This window comes from Harpia harpyja, chromosome 21 (genome assembly GCF_026419915.1).
Source record: "Harpia harpyja isolate bHarHar1 chromosome 21, bHarHar1 primary haplotype, whole genome shotgun sequence".
NCBI classification, from domain to species: domain Eukaryota; kingdom Metazoa; phylum Chordata; class Aves; order Accipitriformes; family Accipitridae; genus Harpia; species Harpia harpyja.
The window spans coordinates 11,178,336-11,199,401 of NC_068960.1; the positions used below are offsets into that span (position 1 = coordinate 11,178,336).

At 41.7% G+C, this 21,066-nt stretch overlaps 2 protein-coding genes across 2 annotated transcripts in view; one reads left to right on the plus strand and one right to left on the minus strand.

The window, feature by feature from the left end:
• Positions 1-1,911: 1,911 nt before the first annotated feature.
• MPV17L (MPV17 mitochondrial inner membrane protein like) lies at positions 1,912-10,307 on the minus strand. The gene is made up of 4 exons (XM_052773269.1): positions 9,897-10,307; positions 7,610-7,680; positions 6,355-6,384; positions 1,912-6,192 (listed from the first exon to the last, which is right to left on the minus strand). The coding sequence occupies exons 1-4, from the start codon at positions 10,210-10,212 to the stop codon at positions 6,013-6,015; spliced, it is 597 nt and encodes a 198-aa protein (XP_052629229.1). The 5' UTR covers positions 10,213-10,307; the 3' UTR covers positions 1,912-6,012.
• A 1,807-nt stretch (positions 10,308-12,114) lies between these two features.
• The window catches only part of PDXDC1 (pyridoxal dependent decarboxylase domain containing 1), a 34,254-nt gene continuing 25,302 nt past the window's right edge, over positions 12,115-21,066 (plus strand). Inside the window, exons 1-3 of the mRNA XM_052773264.1 lie at positions 12,115-12,249; positions 19,719-19,792; positions 20,345-20,410. Of these exons, the coding sequence (XP_052629224.1) occupies positions 12,229-12,249; positions 19,719-19,792; positions 20,345-20,410 (161 nt within the window). The 5' untranslated portion in view covers positions 12,115-12,228. The remainder of the gene's footprint in view (positions 12,250-19,718; positions 19,793-20,344; positions 20,411-21,066) is intronic.

A 21,066-nucleotide genomic window follows, 5' to 3' on the forward strand; every position in this document is an offset into this window, starting at 1 on the left:
ACCTACTAGGCTATACATTCATGCTCCCTCTTGGTCTGTCTTTGATTTAATCAGTCTTGACAGTGTAAAATGGGGAAGGGTGACTGCATCAAGATCCCATATTTAAGGTCTTCTCCTAGCAGAGGGGAGTATTTGCATAGGTGTCCCACGTTACATCACTCACAAAAACCATGAGTGTGCACACAGACTCTGACCTGCTGTCCTTTTTCCCGTTGTTTTACAGCCCCACTTCACAGCTGGCTTTCCCTGAACATAGTAAACAAAAAGGCCCATCCTTCAGTTTCTGAAGTTCTCTCAAGTACCCGCTGCTACAGCAGAGCTGTCCTTGACAATGCCATTTCCGAACATACTCCACACTTCATTAGTCTTTCCTGGTGCTGAGACTTCTCTCAGCACAAATAACTGTAATTGTTACTAGTGTTGCATAGAGGGGAATGATGCATTTTACTATACTCTTTGCAATGAAGTCTGTTTTCTATCTGGATACATGGTGCAAGCCTTTTGGGCACTGCCACATTAAATTAATAAACTGCAAAAAAAGAGAAGGCAGTGTTTGTTAGGGTGGATGATGTTGAAGAGTATACACAACACTCATACAGATACGTAATCTGCATTCTTCCTTCTTGTTTAAAATGGATTACAGTAACTTTGATCATTGGGGACTGGCAACTGAATGTGAATTCTCAATGCAACTTTGAAATTCAGGGAGCACACACAGTCTTTGGCTACTTAAGCACAGGAGTATTAAGCAGAAGTAGAAAAAAATATTACCTATGTGAGGCATATATGTACCAGTCACTGGGATTAATCTTTACAGCGTTACTACCTACATTTCAAATTAGAGGTTGCACAGCAAAAAAGGATTCACAAAAGAGCTTGAAGAATGATTTAGCAAGGGGCTAACAGAGCTAAACCTATTTAGTTTACCCAAGGATTAAACAAAAACTTTAACAGTTTACCACTACATGCATACAGAAGGCTTTGACTGCTGTACCAACTCTTTAAATCTTGTCAGAAAGGGAATACTGTACCAAGTCTTTAAATCTGGTCAGAAAGGGAGTAACAATATCTTATTAGAATGTTAAGGCTAGATTGATTTAGGAAGGTGATAAAATTTCATAAAAATACATAAATAATTTCTTAGAGATGCAGAAGATCCTCCATTATTTGAAGTCTTTGGATACCTTTCTAGAAGATGGCATGAGACTCGACATCAAGGGGTTTGATTCAGGAAACATTCTTTGGTTTGCATTATGCAAGGATTCAGACTGAATGATCTTTTTTGTCCCTGTTGGCCATGAAGTCTATGAAACAGAATTTTGCAACTTGAAACCCTTCCACAAAGCTTCCTCCTCATTCTAAATATACAAGAAGTTACAGCAGGGAATAGAGGTGGTGTCTCTCTTCCAGTTGTGGAATACATTACTCCCTTCAGCCTCAAATCTTCTGAACCATTTCCTTCCCAAGAGTATCGCACACAAACTACACGAGTGCAGTCCTTCAATAAGGACCCCATTGCCAACCTCTGTTCTCTTTAAAAGTTTTTTATATCTTTTTCCTGCCTGAATTCCTCAGTTCCTTCTGCAAATGTATTAATTATTTAAACAGATAATTATATCAAAGTTTTACCTCTTTTTAATAAAAGAGTAATTAAGTCCACTGGCTTCATCATAAGGCTTTGAAAATGGGAGTTCTGTTCTGAATTTGTTCAGAAGTGGCAGATGACTTATTGTATGTAACTAGGCTTTACAGGGAATGAACAATCCCTGCTTATCTTTTACTCTGCTGCTGTGGTAAGGTCTATGACATCAAACTGAGCTTTTTGCTGCGTGTGGTCCATGAAGATACCATAAGAACTTTGCGTAAGACCTGGCTTTGTTTATACACACACTGGTTAAAGACAGACAGAGCCAAAGAACATCATTTAATGTTTATTAAGCCTTTGCAAAACACAGACATTTTTCAGTCAACCTGAAATTAATTATTTTAGTAAAATTCAAGTATTTCTTGCACATCTCACTGGATTGGCACTAGCAGTAGAGGCAGCAGCACGAGCAGAAAGCATTGGCACTTACAGCAGAGAATCCGAAGGCTGAGGCTGCATAGATTTCAAAGGTTGTGCTATACAGAGAACTTAAGGTATCAGACATGGTAACAAACTACAGGCAGTTTCACCTTCACTGCAGTATGAAACTGGTTATTTTATGCTGTGTTACTGGATGGTTGTTTCTGGTGTGAAAAAGACAGAGGCCTTCTGGTAAATTTTCCAAGCCTAGAAGGATGTATTTTGCATACTAGTAAGCACAGGAGGTTCATTTGCATAAAACATTTGCAGTAGAAAAATACATTTTGAAATTCTCATTTTATCAAATTTAGACTCTACATCTCCACAGCTATCCAGAATAATAAGCTGGAACTGCACCTGATATAAATGTCTTCTCATCCCATTTACTCTTACAGAGAACCCATGACATGAAAATGTCACCTGAATGCATTCCTAGTTATTGACAGCGTGTTCCCTCCTTCCTGAGCACCTACATGATGTGTAATTCTGTTCATCTTTCTGGTTATGGCAATCTGCATGTTCAGCTGGCAATACAAGATCAGTGCAATTCCTTGAAATAGTCATAAAGCCCTTACGAATGTTTTTGAAAGGGTGGAGAGACATTAGGACAAGTCTTGCCTATCTTTTTTTCTTTTTTTTTTTTTTTTTAAGAAATTACTGAATTAGTAGAAGAAGCAAACAAAAGTTTATATGTGTCAAACAGGGTTGGATGACCTGGGCTGGACATCCAGAGGTCCTTTCCAACCTCAACCATTCTGTTATTCTGTGAAATTAATCTTCTAAGCCAAAAAATTGTCAAGAAATAATAAAGTCTTTAACAACTAAGGTGTTAGGTCCTCAGACTAAATTGACAGAGGCAGAAAATCTTTAGATGGTGCATTAATTTATGCACACTGAGAATTTGTCCCAACACAGCTTCATTGTTTTGTATTATGTGGGTCTGAAATGTTCAATGACCAATCAGTGCTCATAATTAGACAAAAAAAAAAAACCAAACATGATTTTTTTATGTGGAAAGGGACTTGGGCTACTTAACTGTCAAGAACATTAACATGAGAAACAGAGGAAGTGAAAGGATTATGCAGAATCTAAAGTTTACTGAAATATAACAGCTACAGGCTTCCATTACATGAAAGAATTGTACTTCCAGTAATAGAAATACGGAGAGAAACCCTGAAGCCCACAGTCAGAGAAACTTGAAGACAAAGCAGGATTTAGCTCAAATTCCCAAGTAAAAAGCTAGCAGCACAAAGCATACAGCAATAAAGCACAGCTTGTGTAGGCTTTTAAGCCATTTAAAATAAAAGATGGATCTTCCATTCATTAAATACTCCTAGTGAAGAAAAGCATCAGCATGATACAGATCATGAGAATAGTTTTAAATTCTTGATTCACCTGGGGATTAAGTTTTACCAACTATACCCATGCAGAAATATTTTTTGCACAGAGTTGCAGCAGAACATCACATACTATTTACAGCAAACCAACACTATTTCACTCTCCTTGTAATGTCATTATTTTCCAGTTCCCTTCTCCAAGAGAATTCTATTAATCATTAAACACTTAAGGCACAAGCAGAAATAAAAATAAATAGCATCTGTAAAAAAAATTCAAATACTTAATTAGCACACCTTATCTGAAACTTTTAAGGCTCACTGAATAGAACAGACTTCAAAACGCTATTCTGATCCTAAAAATATCAACAGAAAAAACACTACTGAAATTGCTTCTTTATCCTGAGGACATTATACACAGAATAACAATTTAACAGCTATTGCTGTCTGAAACATCTATTCAGTCATCTTTCATTTTTTAAATAGACAGATAAAATGCAGTTAGTTCCTCTGTGGATTTCTACTCCTACTGGGATGTCCAGCATCAGGACTGCCCAATTCACACTGTGGGATTCACGCAGCAACACCCACTAAATTGCTCCCATAGGGATGTGTAAGATAGACACCAAGCAGGGGAATTCAACTCACCAAATATGAGCATCTACAATGAAGCTATCTACATAGCAGCCAGTCATCTGAGACTCTCTGTTATAGATAGAAATAGACACAGTGCACAATTCACCATACCCTAAAACAGATGTCTAAAACTGCCTGTTTTCCTGCACTAACTGTAAACAGAGCTTAAACTGATTAGACAAGTTGCAGATGTCCATACCGCAGACATCAAAAGTAAATTAAAATTAATTCCACCTTAAGATCATAGGGAGGTGTCGTCTTCTAGGTCTGTCTGTGCAGCTGAAGATGGAATTGCAGCGACTTGTCTATCCTGAAAGGGAAGCTACCTCCTCCACCTGTCTGCCAGCAAAACAGACTGTAGAAGCACCTCCCCACCATCTACCCTCCTCCCACCTGCTGTAGTCAAAGCCATACAGGTACCTTGCATCACTCTTGACCACTGGGATATGCTAAACAAGTTGATTTTACCTGTGGGCAGTGCTTGCATGATCCCTTTCCCTGTCTGAGATAAGCAGCATTGGGCTCCTACAGTGGCAAATAACTGTAAACAATATATTAAGTAGTACAACTGCTGGCCAAAGGAATGTATGCTTATAGCCTAAACAGGCTTTGGTTTACTATTTAGACAAGACTGAGGAATTTAGACATTCCTCAAAGTGGTTTATTATTATTGTAACAGAGGGTTGAGTCTTCTCTTTACAATCATCATCAAGATGGGTTACATCAGATATTGTTTCAAGCTTGCAATTTAGTAACTTCAAGGCATAAAATGCCATTCTAAGAAACCAAGGGCTCCTTCACTGGTCTGATTTCAACTTACTGCAATCACAGAAATTTGCACAGTTCCTGTTCTGAGATACATATGCACCTTTAAAAAATACCAATGAGCACACCTGCATCCAGACCTGATCCTCAGTTGATAAAGCAGGTCTATAATTAATTTTCACCTTCTCCTAGCCTCCTATGTGTAGTTACCCAGTGTCTTTTATGAATAGGAATGTTTAAAAGCCATTTGAAGAAGAAATGGATGTTCCTTATATATAGCTGGATTGTTTTGAGATGGATTCTGGCATTATTTACATTACCTTCCTTCCCATGCTCTTTATCTTCAAAATCATAATTATATCTTCAACATAATGAAACAGTAGAAAAGAGTCCAGGTGTCAAGACTCCCATGTACTCTTCAATACTTGGACCCTTGAGGGGCAAAGGAAGAAGTCGTTGACAGATAGAACAAAAGCTCACTGCAGTGTTTAGTTAGGTTCCATCGTGCAGGAGCTGCTTATGACTGATGCTTCCCCCAGGTGTCAATACGCAGCATCCACCCCAAAGAACTCTGACCAAAGTTACTTATCTTTATTCTCCAAGTTAAGACAAAAGATCTACAAATATATTTCAGGTTTGTACGTTCTATGAAATAATTCATTTGTTATATAGATTTTAATGTAGAATAAAGCAAGTTTCCCCCTATAGAAAAGTGGTCCCTACAAAACACAGCACTTTTGTTTTCTCTGGATAAAACAGATTCAATGCCACTTTTTAGATAAGAAAACCATTAAATTTTGTTCTGCAAAAGCAATCTTGCACTGATAACAACTGTCAAGTCCAACAACTGATGATTTAACGTTCTATTCCCCTTTTTCTAGCAATTACAAGTTGCTTGAAAATTAAATTACAGCTAATATTTCTCCCCAGTGAGGCAGTCTGACATGACGAGCAAATGCTTACGTTGCCCTGTAAGTCAGTTGTTCCCTGAAGAGATGGGCTGGCAGCATGAAAATAATTAAATGCCAATATACAATTGGCCTCTTTTACGAAAAATAAACAGGCACAAAGACAAACTGTTCCACTGCTTATACTAACCAACAAATGTTGAGATGACTGTTTATTTTAAACACAGCAATGAGGCTGCAGTGTGGTTTACTGACTTTCATAAACTCAATTTAACAATTTAGAATGTGTTCAGAACTAAAGTTCTTATTTCTCTGATGATTCTTCATCTGCATTGACCTTCTCTCTTTGGAGCCATATAAATGCTGACTTTGCTGTGCCATCTCCACTCTGTTGGGAAAAGCAAATGAAGGTAGCCCAGACAAAGCCACAGAGCCCAGTGTAAGCTGTTCGCAGGTAAACAGGGACCAAAATGAAGTTTGACAGCTGTGTTGGAAGGAGAGAGAGCTCAGTTAGTGCTCATTGTTAGGTCTTACACCTACACACCCAACAACTCCACTGACTTTTTGCTGGGTTAGATATACTATAAATGCATCAGTTCAGGTTTTATGAGAAAGAAAGGCTCACTGAGTTACCCTAAAAACTCACCTGCACAAAAGGCCAGTACATCAGTCCCGTCTGAAATGAAAATGAATCCTTTGTTATTCTTACAGACTTCAACCACAAAGATTCATTTTTTCTTACCCCATTTAGCAAAGACTGAAACATATTTGAGTAAAGTTAATTAAAGCTGTTCAATTGTAAATTAAGTTGCTTAACTTACAGGTTGCAATATTAAACTTCTCATCATCTTCATAAGCCTCTATGCTAGGAGTTTCTCAAACACATTATTCTAACTCATTTTATATACAAAACTCTAAGAACAGTTAAGTCTTCATAGTCACCTGACACCAGATACATAAGCACATTTACCAGATGGATGAACAAATGTTTAAATATGTGAACATTTGTTTCAGCCATGAATGAAAAATACCACTGAACACTATTTATTTCACACTTGCAATGCTCCTTCTAGTTACTTATACATGTAAGGCTTTTTTGCAAAAATCAATGGATAATTTACTCATAGAACATAAGGTCAATAGAAACCTTATGTTTGATAGGATATAGTGGGCACGGTTTTTAGAATCATCCTCCATAGGAATAAAAATAATCCTTTTCTATCCTACCTATATAGCTCCACAGTGTGAAGAGAAATTCACATGCGTCACAGTTTCTCCTTCGATTATTTTTTTTCTGCTAATCTATCATTCTTGCACCTGAGAAAGCTTTAAAATTCTTAATTTGCCCAGCTCTGAGGTAGCATGGATAATTTTTTCCTGTGTATGAAAAAATGCAAACCAAAACCAGCTATTTATACCAAAGTCTTCTTAAAACAAGGAACTGTGTTTCTGAAAGTGAGAAGACTGTCACTGAAAAGTACAGGCAGAAAATGATTCCTAAAAAAGATATCTTTATAACTAATGATTTTAACAGGTGTTCATGTAAGTGTTGTCAACCGCATTACTAACTAAATACTGGTGCGTGGGTACTTCTTAAGATAAAAGGTAGCACATTCTTAATCAGTGTTGTATTGTAGGGCTGTCATTCAAGCAGAGCTGGGTGCAAGTGTTATGTATACAAACATTGTACATTTTTAAAATGGCATCATTTCACCCATCTGGTAGCAATGCCTGCTCCAGACTACTCTGACTTCACAGGACTGCTGGTACTTAAAGCTTCCTACACATAATCAAATAATGGAGTGAGAGAAAGGCTGTTGGAGGAAGGAATATTTCAAATATTTTATCCAATAATACTATTTTTTTGCTTAGCTGGGAGATAAGCAAATTGCTTGCCTCACCTTATATGTGTTCCAAAATTTCTTTTTACAGTCTGAAAAGATGTCTTCTTTCCTCTGAAGGATGCTCATACCTAGTGGCAAAATATTTACAACAATCAGAAAAAATGCAAAAATGAAACGTTCACTTCTTCCAATTATATCCCAAACTCTTCTCAAAATATATTACAATGGCTTTGAAAGAAAAGCTGGTATCATTGCAAAGAAAAAATACCATTCGGGCTACCTAATAGTGCAACATCATATCTCCTCATCTATTGACCTGGCTCTCAGCATTGACATCACAGATCAACTGGAATATACTGTATAGGTGGTATATCATATCTGTTCCACTGCCACATAACTCACGAGTGGTATGGCAGTGGAACAGATATGATGGAAGGTACCTTTTACACCCATGAGATAGAGAGAATAAGGCATTCTGCACATTGTTGAATTGCCAGAAGTGGCTCTGATCCTTGAAGGACTTTAGGTGCCTACAGACCACAAGTCAGTGGAAAAGGGCACCTAATTTTTTTTTTTTATTTCGGCCATAATCAACGTGTGATTTTTTTACCTTCACAAATAACTACATCAAATCCAAATTCTAGAACTGACAAGGAAAACACTTTCAAAACCTACCTGTTTAACACTCCACATGCAGTGTTCCAAAATTTAAATAAATCCTAGTTGATCCAAACTCCTCTTGATTCTAGGAAAACACAACCTCACAACAGGCTCCCACTATTACACCCAAGATCAAGAGAAAAGCAGTATGACTTGAAATTACATATTAGACACATGCAAACTGAAATAAATTAACTGAATGAATTCTCATCACATGAAATATCATTTAAAGGGTTCAAAATAATAAAGCCTTTAGATGGTATTTCATGTGATGAGAATCTTCAGGTGTCAAATTAAGACTACATCTTTCTAAGAGATGTAGCAGCTCTTCAAAGATCACCCACCTTAACTGGAAGGCGTGACCTACATTAAGCAAAGGTATTAGACAACATGCTTTTAACAAATCAATCTAAAATCGAAAGCTACGCATTCACACAAAAGCAGAGGCCCAAAGTTGCTTAGCACAACTCGGGTATCTCTCTAGATACTTGTATGCCACGAAGTTATCAGCATGTCTTCTCAATGGATACATTATTTTGCTATTACATCATACTGCTACCCAATTTAGGGATTTTGACCATTCCTTTTGTGGTCCTTCAAATCCTTCTGGTCCTTGGGCAATTCTCTGCTCACATTCTGACACAGGCAGATAGGATTTTGAGAGTAAGTATCTGGTGTTTGACTTCTTCCCTCACTTCATTTCTCTTCAATCACAAACTGAATGATTTACCTGTCAGGGTCATAAAATGCAGATCTCCTAATGCCAGGCAGAAAGAGTACCCGTCTTGCTCTTCTTCCACGTGAAGTTTAAATTAAGTGAGAGACTTGTTTTACACTAGTCTTACCTATTATTTTTCTTATTCTCTCACATTTATTTTTGAAATAGATACCAGTCTTCTCTAAAGTCTCCTCTGATTTGTTAGCTTTTGAGATTATACATTAGTAGTATGCTGTGTTTCTATATACTCTCACAGCAGAAGACGGTACAGTTTATTTGCTGAACTATAGTATTTCCTGACATTCACAGTTAATTTGTGGTTTGGAAACGAGACAGCTGACGTCGAGAACTCAGCAGAGCCATTCAAGCAGACGCGGATCGTACAATCGTTGTAAGGGGCTTTGAATTCCTTGCAACTAATGAAAAGCTACCGGCGCAACCAAGCCCAAGGTCGGACTCCGCTGCGGCACGGCACCCCCTCACCTAAAGCTCCGAAGTGCCCCAGGCGGCACAGCGCCCGCGGCGGTGCGCCGGGCTGCCCTGCGCACATGCTCGGGGACAGCACCTGCCGTTCGCGGCTCCCCAGCCGCTCCCGAGCTCCGAGCGCGCCTCTGCGAGCGGCCACGGCGTTTGCCGAGGCCTTGTGCCGGCAGCGCCTCGGCGGGCGCCCACAGCACGCAGCGAGCCCGCTGCGTGGACCACGCAGCCCCGCACCGGCTTTTCTGGGGCTGCGGGAGCCGGCCCGCAGCCATCACTGCCCGGCAGGCCGGGGGGGCAGGGGCGTACCCAACCACCCTGTCCTATTCGGGCTGAGAAGTCCCGCTTTCGGTGCGCCCTCGCCAAGACCTCACCCAGCGTGCGCGGGCCGGGGTTCTCCGACCGACGCCGCCGGCCGCCCGCCCGCCGCTCGGCTCGGCCGCCGCCGCCGCCCCCAGATGGCGGTGCCTGGGCGGCCGCGGCACTCACCCGTGTAGAAGGCGAGGACGGCGACGGGGGCGCCGAGCAGCTGGTCGCAGAGCACCTTGCCGAGGACGGCAGGCGGGCGGCGGCCGGGCAGCGCCCGCTCCAGCGCCCGCAGCCAGACGTAGCTGAAGTTGCCGTGGAAGGCGAGGGCCACCAGCGCTACGCGCCGCGTCTGCGCCCAGTCGGGCGGCTGCCCCCGCCGCCGCCGCCGCCACAGCTGCTGGGCCGCGTCGCCCGCCGCGAAGAGCCCGCCGTAGAGCAGCACGTTGCAGAGCCAGGGGAAGCGGCGCACCCCGCCGCGCAGCAGCGCCCCGGCCATCGCCCGCCGCCTCTTCCGCCCGCCTCCTCCTCGCGGGCCCGCCCGCCGCCGCCCTCGCCATCTCTGCGGTTCCCGTTCCCCCTCAGGGCTACCCCCGCCCTGGGGGCCGCCTCCGCCAGCCCTGCCCCTGCCAGGGAGGACCGGCACCTCGCGGGGTGCCCCGGCCTCGGCCGCCCCCATCTCCGGTGGGCCCGCAGGTGATAGCGGGGCACCCGGGCTTCGGTTCGTGGGCTTATTTTTCATGTGACTATACGTTCACTCAGAAGTAGGTCACTGCGTCTCCTGGGCTTTGGTCTAAGTTGCACCACGGAAGCATGTGCAGCATTGCTGCAACAATTAAGAGGCAAGTGAAAACTAGGCACTGTTTGCTTATTATCTTTTTAATTATCTCCTTGTTGCTTGCTTACATTGAGTAGGTTGTGGCTTTTTCTTTCCAATTTGCTGTTGTTTTGCAGTCTGGTTTCTGTTACCCCACTGAGCAGGGGCAATGCACACCTGCTGAGCAGCAGCAGCCCATGCTGTTCCTCTGCTTTGCCCTCTGCTATTGAGACAATTTGAGGAGAAAGCCAGAAGTGATGCATGTTTATTCAAGGGACACGTGAACACAGCTTTGGACACTCAGAACCATTGCCACAAAGCGGATCTGAAGTCCACGTAGTCAGCTTGCAGCTAGGGAGGCTCGTGTCCTGCGCGGCAGCCCTTACCCACAGAAGACAACGATCGCATCCGGGAGCGCCCGGAGTTTCCCGTTGGCCCTGGCAATGGGCTCAGACTTGACTTGGGGAACCATCTCCAGGCAGGAGGTGGTAGTTCACTCTCTGTCCTAACAGTAACTGGGATTAATGCGTTTGAAACGATCATGAAATCCTCCAGGAATGACTATAAATAGGCATGGATGGCTCGTAGATTGAAATACATTTTAATAACAAGGTAGAGCGAGCTGCCCAGTGCTTGGGAGACACACTGTGTGGGGGCCCATGAGCTGTCCTTTACCAGCGTGTCATCCGAATGCATAGACACGGCCGTGCGAAAACCACAACATCAGTGATACCTGCAAGTTGTGCTATTAAATAATATAAATGGCGCTAAAAGGAAGAGGGATATGTACCGAAAAATAACTCCAGCCTGAAAGAACAGAAGTAAAGCTCTGGAAAACAGGGCTTGGCTCTCCGGGTCTGCCTGTCCGTCGAGAGCCCGCAGGCTGCAGCGTGCCGCGCTCCCGCCGCCTCGCGCCCCCCCCCCCCCCCCCGGGCACGTCCCCGTCCTCTCCGCCGCGCTCGGCCCGGCGGGGCAGGGCGGCTTATTGCCCGAGACGGGTGTCGCTCGGGGCTCCCGCCGAGCCTGGACGAAGCCGCTCTTCGAGGCTGTGCAGCGTCCCCCCGCGGGACCCATACGTGGAGGAAGGGTTTCGGTGCCACCGTTAACGAGCCCCTGTAGGCCGAGCTGGCGACACCGGGATGACGGCCGAGAGGTTTGCGAAGGCTGGAGCCTTGCAGAAACCCCACGGGGTACGGGGGGATTGCCACGACCCGGCGCCGCGGGGATTCGAACCCGCGACACGGCGGCGCCGCCTCCGCGCAGCTCTCGCCTCCCTGCTCCGCGCCCCGGCGGGAGTCGGTCACTGCCCGGGCCGCGCTCGCTGCGCATGCGCCAGTACCTGTCACCTCCCCGGTCGTTCTCCGGGACTGTTCCACCAGCCGGAGCGGGGGGGAGCCCGGGAAACGGCAGCGGGCGGTGTGCGGGGACACGGAGCGGGCTGCGCTCTCCCCACCGCCTGCTGTCACGGCGCGCAGCTCTGCCGCGCCTTCCGTGGTGCCGCTGCCCCGAATCCTGCCTCCCTGTTTGCCGCGGCGCTCTCGGCCGCGGCCGCGGGGCGGGCCTGGTGCCGTTCCCTAGGTGAGCGCGTTCCCCGCCCCTCCCGCCGCGGCCTCGTCAGCGCTGCCAGCGTGGAGCCGGCCGGGGCCGAGGCGGAAGTGCCCGGTGGGGAGGCGGCGCGCACCGGGGGCCCCGCCGGCTATGGACGCCTCTCTGGAGAAGGTCTGGCGGGGCGCACCGGTGCCAGGCTGGTGGGGGAGAGGGCGGCCCGGGGCACCTGCGGGCGGAGGGGTGGCTGAGGCGCGGCGGGCCCTGAGGGGCGAGCGGGCCCCGGCGGTCGCGCCGCTGGCGGGGCGGTGGGCTGCGCCGCGGGGCCGAGGAGGGGGAGCCGGGGTCAGCGGCGGCCGGGGCTCGGTGCGGCCTTTCCCCAGCGCCTCGGCTGCGGCGCTGCCGCGGCTCCGGCGGGGCTCCCGGCCCGCCTCCGCGGAGGGGGGCTGTGCCACACGGGCCTGAGTCAACTTCGTCTCACGGAGCCTTGAGGCACCAGTGGAGCCCGCGGGCGTGTCCCCCTCCCGCTCCCCAGCCACGGCGCTCGGCGTTCGTCGGCTGTGTGAACGCCGTCTCTTTCTGCGTCCGGGATCTGTAAAAAGTCTGAATAACTACCAGGAAATGCTTTAGGAGAGGGTTTTTTTGTTTGTTTTCTTAAAAAGAAGATGGAGCTTATTTCCTGGGAATGTTAGCCTTCAGCAGGATAGTAGAGAAAATATTGTTTGACTTTTTTGTCCCATTTTATACTGGAGGTGTTTGCTGCCTTGTGTTTGCTCTCTTCTGTCCAGTGTACTGTACGAGGCAAATATTGATTCTGTAATACCGTAAGTGAATGACAAAACTTAATTTGCTTTTGTCACTGTGAGTCAGTCAGAATCTGGTAGAGTAACCTGGGACCTGCCACACTTCTGCTGGCTTTCATGTCACCTGCTGTGCTTCAGAAGACCTGCCCTAGAAGTGAGGATGGAATGGCTGCTCAAACATACCTTATCACCGTTGTTGTATGTCTTTGAGGACAGTATACATTTGAATTAATTTATGTGCTTAACAGATGTTAATGCATCCTTCCCCTTTGCATCATTTACTATATGCAGCATGTTCGGTTTTATGTAATCTTTGGAATTGTCTAGAGAAGTTTGAATGGGATGTGCTCTAGTAAAATGAATAGTAAGGAAATTCAGGAAGTATCTTTCTGATGTGGTTAACAAGTTGGTAGCAGAGTGGTTTGATATATTACAATCCATATGAGGAATACAATGTTAAAGAGTATTTGGTAGGCTTTAAAAGCTTAAGTTCTCTACTAGTGCTGACAAAAGTTACAGTGACTGCTGCTCGTTCTGGAAAGTTTTAATTACTTAAGTAACAATTGAATATATTAGTTTGAAATAAGGTCTTTATCAACTGGACTCAAGCAGAATAATGGTAGAATATGCAATTATTTAAAGAAAGCACACTAGTACAGGGCAAGTGTCTGTCCTGTAGTACTAACAAAGTCCTTATAAACTTTGTTGGACTACGTCATCATAAGAAGCAATAAAAATACTGTGTAAGAATTAAATACCTAAATTTCTTAACAGAATAAAAGTCCATGTTTTTGTTATTTGTATTCTCGATGTAAGGAGCAGTCTATAATGGTGAGGGCCCTGTAAAAACTTACATGACTAATTTTTCAATATATGCAAATAGATGTCTATAAAGAGTTATCATTTGTTTTACTTCCTCTCTTGTTTATCATGGCTTTTTTCCACATGTATGATAAAAGCTGTAGTCCTCTGTATAATAACATGTCACCATACAATTATTGTCTTCTAGCCACTTAGCAGTTAGTGCCCTCCTGAAATAGACTCTGGTTAAGATTGTTGTAAATCTGTACAATCTGCCCTTTATCTAGTCTTGAGCATGATATATAAGAAGCCCTCTCCCTAAATGAATTTGAAATTCATCCAAGTTGGGATATGTTTATCCTCAGGGAATGTGTGTCCACTTATCTCGTGCTTATTTAAGCTTTATCATAATACATCTGAGACTGTCTTTTATTTGAACCGTGGATTCTCTCCTCCTTATGTGTTTATACATGTAGCTTCTTGGGGTGTCGGTGATAAGTACTTTTTAACTTGTATTAAAATTCATCAAAATTTTGTATTTTTCATAACAAAGGCAGCGTTTTGGTAGAATTACCTAATTAGCTGTAATGCATGGTGACATTGAATGACTACAGTCATTAGGTTCTTGCAAATGGAAAAAAGATTTTTTTAGCAGATGAGAAACTTCCTGAGAATTGAAAACATTGCTCAATAGGATTGCGAGGAAAATCGTTGTAGAATCTGATACACAGGTGTGTACACGAACAATCTCAGAGTTTGATTTTGCAAATTATCTTTGTTTTATCAGACAAATGTTTTGGGGTTTTTTTATGTATTAAAATTGTGTGTTATAAGTGGTGTAATTAGAATGAATTGTATCTGAAATCAAGAAATCTTTTTGGGGGTAAGCTTCAAATTTGAGTTCTTCTGGAAGCCTGTGCTAAATTTCAGAAGTTTGGCTAAAAGATCTATGATTTCCCCAGCCCCTCCATTTATATTTTGATAGAAGTGACCAAAACTTCTTGCTGTCTCTACAGAAGTGTTTTCCCTAAACACAAAAAACCTGTTTTGGTTTCTTGCTTAGCCTGTGACTTTTGTCTTCTGTTACTGTGTTAATTACCACAACATCCTGGTAACTTTAGGGAAAACTAGTGACAGCAGACCTGCATGCAAATCCTGCTGCATGTCAGGGAAGTGATAAAGATTAAAAAAAGCAAATACCTATAAGCAGAACCCTTGTGGTGATACAGTGCCATTTTCATTCAACCCTAACAGTCATGAAGTAGCCGCTTTTTTTATTTGTTATCTAAAACTTCTCTTAGCCTGGAGAATAAACACAGTATTCTTTTGGCTGAAGAATATTGATATTGTTTAAGATTAATTTACTGTTGAGAACAGTTTTTGGTTTTTGATGGTAAAACTTTCTTCTAGGCAAATATAATAATGTAGTGGGAAAATGAGGCATACTTCTCATATGTCATGAGCTACACCTGTGAGTTTCTTTGACACACAATAATTTATGTAGGCTGTTTAAAAATCATCCCTTTCTTACATTAGGAGTACAGCCTATGGAAGTGCAAAATCAAGATTGTAAAACATTGGTATATGAAGCAACATTCTCCTTTTTGAATTTGTAATTAATGTTCAGTCTTATCACAACTGGAGAATGGCCCCCTATCCTTCCCCAGTTGCCAAGTGACTCAAAGGTTTGACATATTGCCTGTAAAACCGGGAACAGTTTACAGTTCAAAGTGCTTAAAAAAAATAGTAACAGATTAGGTACAAAATAGGGAAGTAAACGTAAATCAAACCTATGGCAAGTTAACCTTAATGAATTGGATTAACACATTTTGAAGGCAACAATGATAGAAGTCGAAGTACGTAGTGAATGTCAGGGACTTTGAAGGGCTTAAGGAGGCAGGAGGTGTCAGGGTGCTGAATGCACACCTTGAAGGAAGAAGCCGTGGCCGGTGCCGCCTTAGAGCTTGAAAAGACACTGCACGTCTTTTAACTCCTCTGGTCAAAGGATCACCTAACTGTGATCCGTGTCAGATCCTGTGATACCAGGGGAAGGACTGAGTGCAGAAACTAAGGCTAATACAGTATTTAATGCAGCCTTTTTAACCCTCTCAAAAAGTGTGTTGTCCTGTGGTTGAGGAGGTAGTATTCAAGAACTCATCCACCAGTCTTTTTAAAAACAGTTCAAGAACATGAAAAAAGTATTCTATTACTGATTTGATTTTGTACACACTTGCTCTCATTTACAGACAAAACTAAAGCAATGTACTACTTTATTACAGCATGTTATCAAAGTGTGTTCAGAAACCTTTCTTAACTGAGTGGTTCATTGCTGCAACTTTGCCACACCTATTTTTCTTAAATGAGTAGAATTTTAAGAATTTTAAGTTGCTGCTTAAAATAAGTAGATAGTCTTCTGCTTCCCACCTCCATGCCCTTACTAATGTGAGCAGAGGAGGAAGCATATATAAAATTCAGTACACAGCAGTAAAAGGTTTTCTTTTGCTTCCCATAATGCAAAAGAGAAAATAAGTTGCTGCATATCCACTTAGCAATTGGAAAAAATCAGAAGGGATTCATTTTCCAATTAAACCCACATCAGAATTCAAATACTTTCTGGATTTCTTAGCATTTTATGAAGCTTAGTGTAACTTCTTAGGACTTTTAAAACTGTATTTTATATATTTATTCTGCCAGCTTATTGGCAGAAGTGTTTAATGCATGTGTAATTACTAGTAAGTGAGACACGATGAGTCACAAAGTAAGCATGTGCAGGTTTTAACATCTTATGTAATTCCACCAGGTGAATTTTGTGTTAGTAACAAAAAAAAGCAGCTCAGAGCTCTTTTTGTAATGCCTCTACATCTTGTGTCCTCATCTACGACAGATCTGTTTGAATATTTGCATGTGATGCTGAGGAAGGTTCAAACAAATAGCTGCCTTCCAACCAGTGATCATGTTTTACAGCAACCTGAATTAAAGTATGGGAGAGAGTCACAATCAGTAAATTATGTCTAGTCAACCATTCTGTTAAAGGCTCCCAGGAGCAATGCTGATTTTATTTATTTTTTTTTTTTTTAAGTAAGATTTCTTTTCAGAGTTTCTTCAGCGTGGTGCAACTCTGGAAACCACTGAAAATGTATGGAAATATTGCCAGTGATCATAGTTAAATTTTTCTTCTAGCTATGTATATTGTATTCTGAGTATCAAATGCTTGCAGTATATGTATATTTTTTTGATCTCTGTGATGAGGTCTTGAACTTTTTGTATTTGTACTGCTTTTTCACTCAGTGCTTAATTAAGTTGTGGCCCTCATAGCCAGTGAATGTTGTAGAATCCAGAAGTGTAAAAAAAAAAAACATTTATTGCTAAATGCTGGGAGTCCTTGTGGGAAAATATTACTGAATACTTCCACTGTTCTTTTGTTCTTCCCCCAAACATTTGTTACTGGCCACTTCTAAAGCAACAGAATACAGAGAGCTATCAATCTTGGTTTGATCCAGTGTAACCATGCTTGGCTACTGATTCTTTCAGCCACCTACCACTTGCTATAATATGAGTTAAATCTCTCAATATTTTTGTAAAAATAGTCTTTGAACATATGGTAACTCTCAACTTAATTTTTTTTCTTTTCTTGTTCAGTCCTCTGGATAAAAATAGTGTAAAATCCTCATGTAAATTAATCCCACTACCTTCTGTGATTGAATTTGCTTTTGTGTCTGCATCTGCATGAGCAAAGGTATTTGCCTGTGTTGCACGTGTGCAACAGTTGCATGCATGTGTTTCCATCAGCAGTGATGGAAAGTGTGTGCAGGCCTTTAGGATTACTGTTTCTCAAATACTGTAGCAGACAAGGTATTATATCCCTGCAGTGTGGATAGTATAAGTTTAATATTTAAACTTGTTTTGGAGATTTTTTTTTTTTTTAAACAACCACCCCCCCACCCCCAGCATCCCTCCAACCTTAGCAGTCTAGAGGGTTAACTACTATAGGTTTTGGTATGTGGGCCTATCTTTTGAAAAAGGGTTGATGTTGAATTTATGGAGGTTCTGCTTAACGGTACTTTTGGGAAGCAGAGGAAGGGAGAAGAGACTCTGTAACAGGGTCACCTGAGTGAGTATCTTAGGGTTTTTTGCTGTCTAATGTGATGGGTCTTGTCAGTGGTGTTACCTTCTACCTTCATATTGGGGTATATTTATTTTTCAAATACAGTTTAGTATCGATCACTATAGGTAAATCAGACTCTGCCAGATGATACCTTTCACATTCTCTGGAAGCTACTAGATGGCATCTAATCCTTAAATGGATAAATGTTCCTGTCCAGATCTCTTGTGTCAGTGTCACAAGCTTCTGCCAGGCTTCTTGGCTTAAAGCTCGTAAAAGAGATTCCTTCAAAGCAAAAGCAGTTCTTTGGAAAATACTACTTACTTGTCTTTGAACTTGTCACTGGTTCACGGGGAATAAGTTCAATGATTTTTAAAGCTCTTCCATCCTGACAGGCGCTTTAACAAGTGTCTGTTGTTACCTGGTTTCAGCAGTGAAATTGGAATTTTTGACCTGTTTTGTGTAGCTAGAGGGTTGCAACTGCTGGAAGATGAGCCTTTTCTGCATGTCAGTCTTTCTTAAGCTGCCTGCTGCAGGTCAGTTTTACTCTTTTGTCTAGTTAAAGGGCATCTCTCCAGTAAGTTAAGATTAAAAATTGGTTTAAAGGTACCACAAATAGGAAAAAATAGATTTACAAGAGTATTTGAATTAGGCATTTTCTCATGTGTTTTGAAAACTACCATTGTAAAAGTTTGACAGGGAAACCTGAATGGGGAAATAGCAGGGAAGACTGCCATTTTATTTCTGCCTTTGCTAGAACAGTCTTGAACGGTATCTTCTTGTGTTTCCTAGGTAAGAAATGTTGGCTTTTTTAACCTCTTCTAGGAATTATTTGAACATGTTTGAATACCCCTTAGTTGAAGTGCAAGTTTAATACCTCTTAGTTGAACTGGCAATCTAAAAAAAAAAAAAGAATGAACTGTCAATTTATGCAAATTTCCCCTGAATTTGCATAAAAATGCTCAAGGACCAAAAAACCTGCATTCGTCAAATTTTTCAGTGTTTAGCTTCCCAAACAACTTATTTTCTAGAAGGTAACGTTCTTGTAAGAATAGTGTTGTACTTATCCACTGATCGCTCTCTCATTTGGTGGTGGGTTGTTTGGGGGGGGGGGGGGTATGTTGGTTTTTGGTGTTGGTTTTTTTTCCCTCTGTTGCTATTATGGCAGAGGGGCTAGTTGTTGGGATTTTTAATGAGAGTCTGTACACCATGAGAGTTGACTGTCGAGTCAACGTAACTGAGGATATGGTAATGGATTTTTTGGTGGAGAAACATGAGTTCTCAGGTGAAGTAAAAGGATAATTTCTAAATGAGATTTGCCACTGAAAGACTTGTGATTGTATTTTTTGTTTCCCATACTCTGTAGAAAGATTAGGGTGTCCCTTAACAGGTTTTTGATTTGGGTTTTTTTTGTGTTTTTCTTCAATTTTGGATAAGACTGCATGTGAATTTTTACATTTAAGGGAATAGTTGAAGTTTTATTGCTGGTGTAGAATGGTTATGAAAAAGAAAAACATCATTCAGTTGGGCTAAAGTGGCACAGACTTAATTTTTTAGCTAAAGCATTATAATGAGCACTTGAACACCTTGCGTTTCTCAAATCCTTCTTGCCTTCTGATGCTCTTTCTTTTATTATTCATCAGAAAAAGTTATTACTTTCCTCGTGGAGAAAAAAATTGGATCTATCAATCCACATCACAATTGAGTTTTCTTTGGGTTATTTTAGGTTAGTAGTATGTTCTCATTTTGTCTATTTTGAGTTCAGGATATTCAACATATTGTTATTTTTAGATGAGTACACACAGACTAATTAAAAGAATCTGACTGATGCATGAATTTGTATTGAGGATGTTGTGGGGACAGTAGTAAGATAAATGTTTAGTAAGATAAATGTTTTTTGGTCTTTTCTTAAAAGTTGTTATCTTTTTCCCTGAAAGATGGTTGACCCTACTCTAGCAGAAATGGGAAAGAATCTGAATGAAGCAATGAAGATGCTAGAAGACAATCAAAGGTATGTGCAAAGGATAACAACTACAAAAACAATAGCTGTTTGTGCTAAGGGGAGGATTATTAATGTTGCTGTCATTAAGCAGGAAAGAACTCATTTTCATAGTAGTTTAAGTCCATATTGTCTTTCTGAAGCTTACACCTATACAAATCACCATTGTTTCTCAAATGATGGGATTTTTAAAATGAATGTACATATTTTGATGCATATTCTGTAGTATTCAGAACAAGTCCAGCAAGTCTGTTTTTTCAGAGATGTTAGATTTTTTTTTTTCTTATTGCTGTGCAAGTAACTTTTAATTCCTATATATATGAGACTCTTCTGTAAGTTTGACATTTTCTGTTAAAGGACTAAAAACCCAAAACTTAGGAGCTCTTTAGTTCAGTCTGAGCTAAACTTTTGTGTTGGTCTCATCTGATTTACTTATGAAAATGTTGTCAGTTAAATAGATTGCAAACATGTCAGTATGTATTTCTGCAAGTCAAAGTCAACTACATATTTGATGTTATAAAACATAAACTAAATACATAGTTTATTCTTGTGTCTCTAACTTAGAAAAGCAGAGGAAGAAAATGAAAAGAAGTATGCACGGAAGGATATTCCTGGACCACTCCAAGGCAGGTAGGTGATAACTAGATAATGCTCTTTACTTTTCAGAATCTGTAAAATACATGTAACATGTTTGTTTTCCAAGCAATTTCTGTATTAATGCAAACATGAACATTTAGCAACCTTTTCCATACTCATGTAGGCGCGGGGGGGGGGGGGGGAGATTATCCTCATACCAACTACTTCCGTACTCACATAGGTAAAAGAAAAAAAAGATTACTTGTCCTGGGTGACTGAAATTTTGAACTGTTGGAATTTAATAAAGTATTGGTGCCTACAGCTGTGATTGAGACTTAAAGCAAATATAAACTTGTGCTATAGAATAAAGATTCATTGAAACACCCAGATAAAAAAAACCAAACTGAGACTGATAAAGTAGAAAACCTGAAAAAAAAAAAACCCAAACCAAAACACCCTCCCCCTACCTTTTTAGCACAGCTGTCTTAAAAAATTATATGGTGCTCTTGTGCATAAGGCAGGTAAGATCATTGTACCTGAAAACTAAGAGTTAAATTGGTTGTAGCCTCCTTGGAAGATGATCCTGCAGGAGCCCAAACTAGCACTTCAGAAAGTATTGCAAAATCTATTTAAGTCTTTTGCGTACATAAGCTAAACTTGGTTTTGAGTGGAGACACTGAATTAGCTTTTTTAAGAATAATAAGCAATTT

What these genes read in the sequence shown, in the direction of transcription:
- MPV17L (XM_052773269.1), bottom strand. Translation starts at nt 10,212, where the DNA reads ATGGCCGGGGCGCTGCTGCGCGGCGGGGTGCGCCGCTTCCCCTGGCTC. An exon ending in AATTTTGGAACACATATAAG is followed by an intron (nt 6,385 to 7,609) that starts GTGAGGCAAGCA and finishes TTTTCATTTCAG; the next exon opens with ACGGGACTGATGTACTGGCC. An exon ending in TGTACTGGCCTTTTGTGCAG is followed by an intron (nt 6,193 to 6,354) that starts GTGAGTTTTTAG and finishes CTTCCAACACAG; the next exon opens with CTGTCAAACTTCATTTTGGT.